The 4,393-nt window shown below is 37.2% G+C and overlaps 1 protein-coding gene across 1 annotated transcript; it reads left to right on the top strand.

The window, feature by feature from the left end:
- Nucleotides 1-667: 667 nt before the first annotated feature.
- LOC132804574 (uncharacterized) lies at nt 668-2,353 on the top strand. Its single transcript, XM_060819272.1, has 2 exons — nt 668-1,920; nt 2,237-2,353. Exon 1 carries the CDS (start codon nt 712-714, stop codon nt 1,609-1,611), a length of 900 nt encoding a protein of 299 aa, XP_060675255.1. The 5' UTR covers nt 668-711; the 3' UTR covers nt 1,612-1,920; nt 2,237-2,353.
- Nucleotides 2,354-4,393: the final 2,040 nt, after the last annotated feature.

Here is a 4,393-nt window from a genome sequence, read left to right as displayed (position 1 = left end):
GCTGGATATTTGGATGTTGGGTGTTTAAATTTTTTGGATTAAAATTAGTTAAAGGAATTGATACAAAACTTGAATTACAAGAACAACAACCAACACTTTTCTATATTTTTGTTCTCTTTGATTCTTGTTCGTATTTGAATTTCTTTTTCTGGAATTTTATTCTTAAACTCATAATCTACTACCATCTGGTGCAGTTTTCAAAAATTCCAACGTTTTCCCATTATTTTGTGTTTTCTTGTCTAGAAAGCCGAAAAATTAGGATTTGTTGGATTCTTTCGGTATTGCCTACTTTTTGCTACTGTTTTGTTGATAAGTTTAATTAAAACATACTAGTGATCTAATTGCTGTTTTGTGGGTGTTTTAATTAGAACTTTGAGATAATTCATTGAGTGGAAAAAGGCAAGAGTGTGTGAGGTTAAAAGAGGGTAAAAGCCGAAACTAGTGTGCAAACACGAGTGTCGAGACCTTGTTTGAGTGAAACACGTGAGGGAGTGAATATTGTGAGGATTTATTTTATTTTTGCAGTATTTTACTAACATGGCAGATTCTAGAATAAGAAGAGGAGATCCACCCTTGAGGATCAATGAGGAAGAGTCCGTAGCATTCCATGGCAATGTCCGAGCTACCGGGAGCGGAGACCAAGTGGACATGAGAGCTGTTTTGGAGTCAATACACCGGGTTAGTGCTCAAGTTGAGCATGTGAATCAAAGGATGGGAAGGCTAGAAGTTTCCCAAGGAATTCTGAACACAAGAAATAGGCAAGAATTCCATGGAGGACGAGGCCAAGGACGAGGAGGTCGCGAGAGACAGATAGAGGAATTTGATGAGGAGCCATTCGGTGGAGACTTTGAGGAAGGCATGGATGAAACCTTTGCTGTCCAAGAGAGAGCTGGCCATGGAAGGTATAGGAGGGAAGAAACAGATGACCATCTTAGCAATATCAAGATCAACATCCCACCATTCATGGGAAAAAGTGACCTCGAAGCATATTTGGAGTGGGAAGAAAAGATGGAGATGATATTTGACTGCCATAATTATTCAGAGGCTAAGAAGGTGAAATTGGCAGCAATGGAGTTTGGCCGTTATACACTCCAATGGTGGACCAATGAGCAAAACACCCGAAGGAGAGTTGGTGATGACTTGATTACTACATGGCGACAAATGAAAGGAGCCATGCGGAAGCGATTCGTACCATCACACTATCATAGGTTGCTGCATCAAAGACTTCAATCTTTATCTCAAGGACATGGATTCGTGGAGGATTATTACAAGGAGATGGAGATGCTTATGATGAGATTGAACTTGAATGAAGATAGGGAAGCAACCATGGAAAGGTTTCTTGGTGGTTTGAATCGTGAAATAGCCAATCAACTAGAATTGCAACAATATGTGGAATTGGAGGAGATGTTGCATGTGGTTATTAAATTAGAGCATCAATTCAAGAGGAGGGGTGTAAGATCATGGTTTGAGGTGTTTCCAACAGTGGAAGGTCCAATTCTAGTGGCTGGAGGAACAATCCCATCTATGAAAGCAAGCCAAAGCCGAAAGTCAAAGAAGAAAGTTCAAATTGGCCAAGGAAGGAGACTAGAACCGAATCTGTCCAAGCACTAAAGAATGAGGTAAAATTAGATCCTAAACCTTCTAGAACTCATGATGTTGTGTGTTTTAAGTGCCAGGGAGGAGGACACATCGCTAGCCAATGCCCGAATAGAAGAATCATGGTTTTAAAGGGCAATGGCGAGCTAGAATCGGAAAGTGAAGAAAGTGAGGATGAAGCCAAGCAAGAGGAGGAGGACTTGAAGGATGAACCCGAAACGTTGCAAGCATCCAATGCTGAATTAAACTTGCTTTCTAGGAGAGTACTTGCTGCATACAAAGATGAGGATGAAATTCAAAGAGAGAACATCTTCCACACCCGAGGTGAAATTCAAGATAAGATTTGTAGTATGATTATTGATAGTAGAAGTTGTACTAATGTAATAAGTAACCTTGTAGTTGATAACTTGGGCTTAAAAACAATAAAACATCCCAAACCATATAGATTACAATGGCTTAATGATAGTGGTGAGATGAAAGTAAACAAACAAGCCAAAGTAAAATTTAATATAGGTAGATATGAGGATGTAATTTTATGTGATATTGTACCCATGATTGCTGGACATATACTATTAGGTAGATCATGGCAATTTGATAAAGATGCTACTCATTTTGGTTGAGAAAATAGTATTGTTTTCAGGTTTAAAGGGAAGAAGGTCAAGCTGGAACCATTATCTCCTAAAGAGGTTTACAAAGACCAATTACAAATGCAACAAAGGAGAGAAGCCGAAAAGCTTAAGGAAAAAGCAAGTATGGCACCAACGGCTTCACCATCCTTTCAAGAAGGTAAGAATGAGGTTGTTGATCAAGGTAAGGTTTCTAAGACTCATATTTAGTGGAAAGATCAAGGAAAAATCAAAAGAGAGGGGAAAGAGAGTGGCAAACCCGAGAGCTTGGAGAAGGAAGGGAAATCCGAAGGTTTGCGCCAATCCAAGGGGGAAAAAGAAAAAGAAAGAAAAGAAAGGTCAAGTAGCAACTTTTATTTGAGTTTAGGGGATATTAATAAGGTTATTGAGTGTAAGAAACCTTTGCTGGTCATGATTTATAAAGAAAATTATTTTAATGATCAAACTAACTTTGAAGAACTTGAATTGCCAAGTTCAATGATTTCTCTTTTGAAGGAATTTGGAGATGTCTTCCCAAATGAAATTCCAAGTGGACTACCATCCAATCAAGAGGGAAAAGGTGAGCTTGCTATCCAAGGTAAGTCTTCTAATACTCAGGTTGTGTGGAAAGATTTTAATAAAACCAAGAGTGAAAAATTTGGTGCAAAAGCCGAGAGTGAGGAAGGTGAGATGGCATTGAGTGAGAAAGGAAAAGGAAGACAAGAAAGGAAAAATATAAATTTTTATCTTAGCTTTGGTGATGTTAATAAAGTAATTATGAATAAGAAATCATTGCTGACCATGAATTTTAAAGATACTTATTTAAGGATGTCTTTATTGCATAGAACTTTATCTGCATTGTTGAGAGCTTTACTTAGTGGTAATTTGAAAATTTGGAAAATATTGTTTGCTAACTTTAAAAAGTGTAATTTTTACCATAATGAGCATGTATTTCTAGATGTTGTTGTAATAGTGTTTGACCCAGGAGAATTGGTTTGGTTGGACTTACGAAAGGAAAGGTTTCCTAAACAAAGAAAGTCAAAGCTTATGCCGCCTATGGATGGACTTTTTCAAGTTTTGGAACCGAATAACAAGAATGCCTACAAGCTTGATTTACCGGGTGAGTATAACATGAGTGCTGCATTTAATGTTGCTGATTTAACTCCTTTTTCTGCAGGTGATGATCTTGATTTGAGGACAAATCATTTTCAAGAGGAGGGGAATGATGCGATTCCGCCCGAGGCCGCTCAACCGATAACCCGCTGGGGTGCTGACTCGACACGGATGAAGACTAGGCCAATCACAAGAGCTCAAATTAAGAGATTTAAGGACAACCTGGGAGTATTTATACAGGGGGTAATCAATCTCAACAGAGCTTGTCCATACTTGAAGATACAAAGCCTATTTTAAGCATCCAAGTGGTGGAAGCCGATACGGACCCGGGTGACGATTTTGGTACATTTTTGGAGTCCGGAAAGCATGAAATGGTTCCAATGCTTTATGGGTTCAATACATATGCCTAATAGGTCATGGAAGCAAGTTAAAGCAGCTTCAAATGCAATCAAAAAGGGCTTGTACGGACAGCATCAACAATTTGGCCGAATTTGCTATATTGCTTGCTTGCTTTACTGTATTTTACTGTATTAGCCTTTTCTTATTTTTCCAAGGATGGGCAACGTGTGGGACTTCATATTCAGCTTATTTGGCATCCTAAAAAGAATCTAGAAGCTGATTTGAAGCTTAAAGAGGTCAAAGATTGATCAAAGTCAACTTGATCAAAAAGGCTAGCATTTTTTTAGTTTCCTAATTTGTTTTCACTTTTTGTTTTAGGAAACTACCATTACTTTTTGGCTTTTATTTATTTATTTTCTGGGAAAATAACTTTAGGAAGGTTTTTATTTTATTCTTTCCATTGTAAATTAATTAATTCCTAATTTAATATAAAGGAATTAATTAATCAAACTTAGATTAGGAAAGGAAGTATAGTTTCAGCCAACTAGGTTTCTTTATGTGTGGTGGCTGGTTTTTCTTTATTTTTAAGGTTTTATTTCGTGGCTTTGTAGCCTATTTAAAGGCTTATTTATCAATAAGAAAAAAACTTTGATTTGATTAAGAAAATATTTATGAGATTAATTATCTCTTTGTTCTTTGAGAATACCTAAAACACCATTAGAGAATTGGTTGTTTTAACT

This window comes from Ziziphus jujuba, chromosome 7 (assembly GCF_031755915.1).
Source record: "Ziziphus jujuba cultivar Dongzao chromosome 7, ASM3175591v1".
In the NCBI taxonomy this organism is placed as follows: domain Eukaryota; kingdom Viridiplantae; phylum Streptophyta; class Magnoliopsida; order Rosales; family Rhamnaceae; genus Ziziphus; species Ziziphus jujuba.
The sequence above is the reverse complement of the archived record's forward strand: the minus strand, read 5'-3'. Positions and strand labels throughout refer to the sequence as shown.

What these genes read in the sequence shown, in the direction of transcription:
- LOC132804574 (XM_060819272.1), top strand. Translation starts at nt 712, where the DNA reads ATGGGAAGGCTAGAAGTTTCCCAAGGAATTCTGAACACAAGAAATAGG.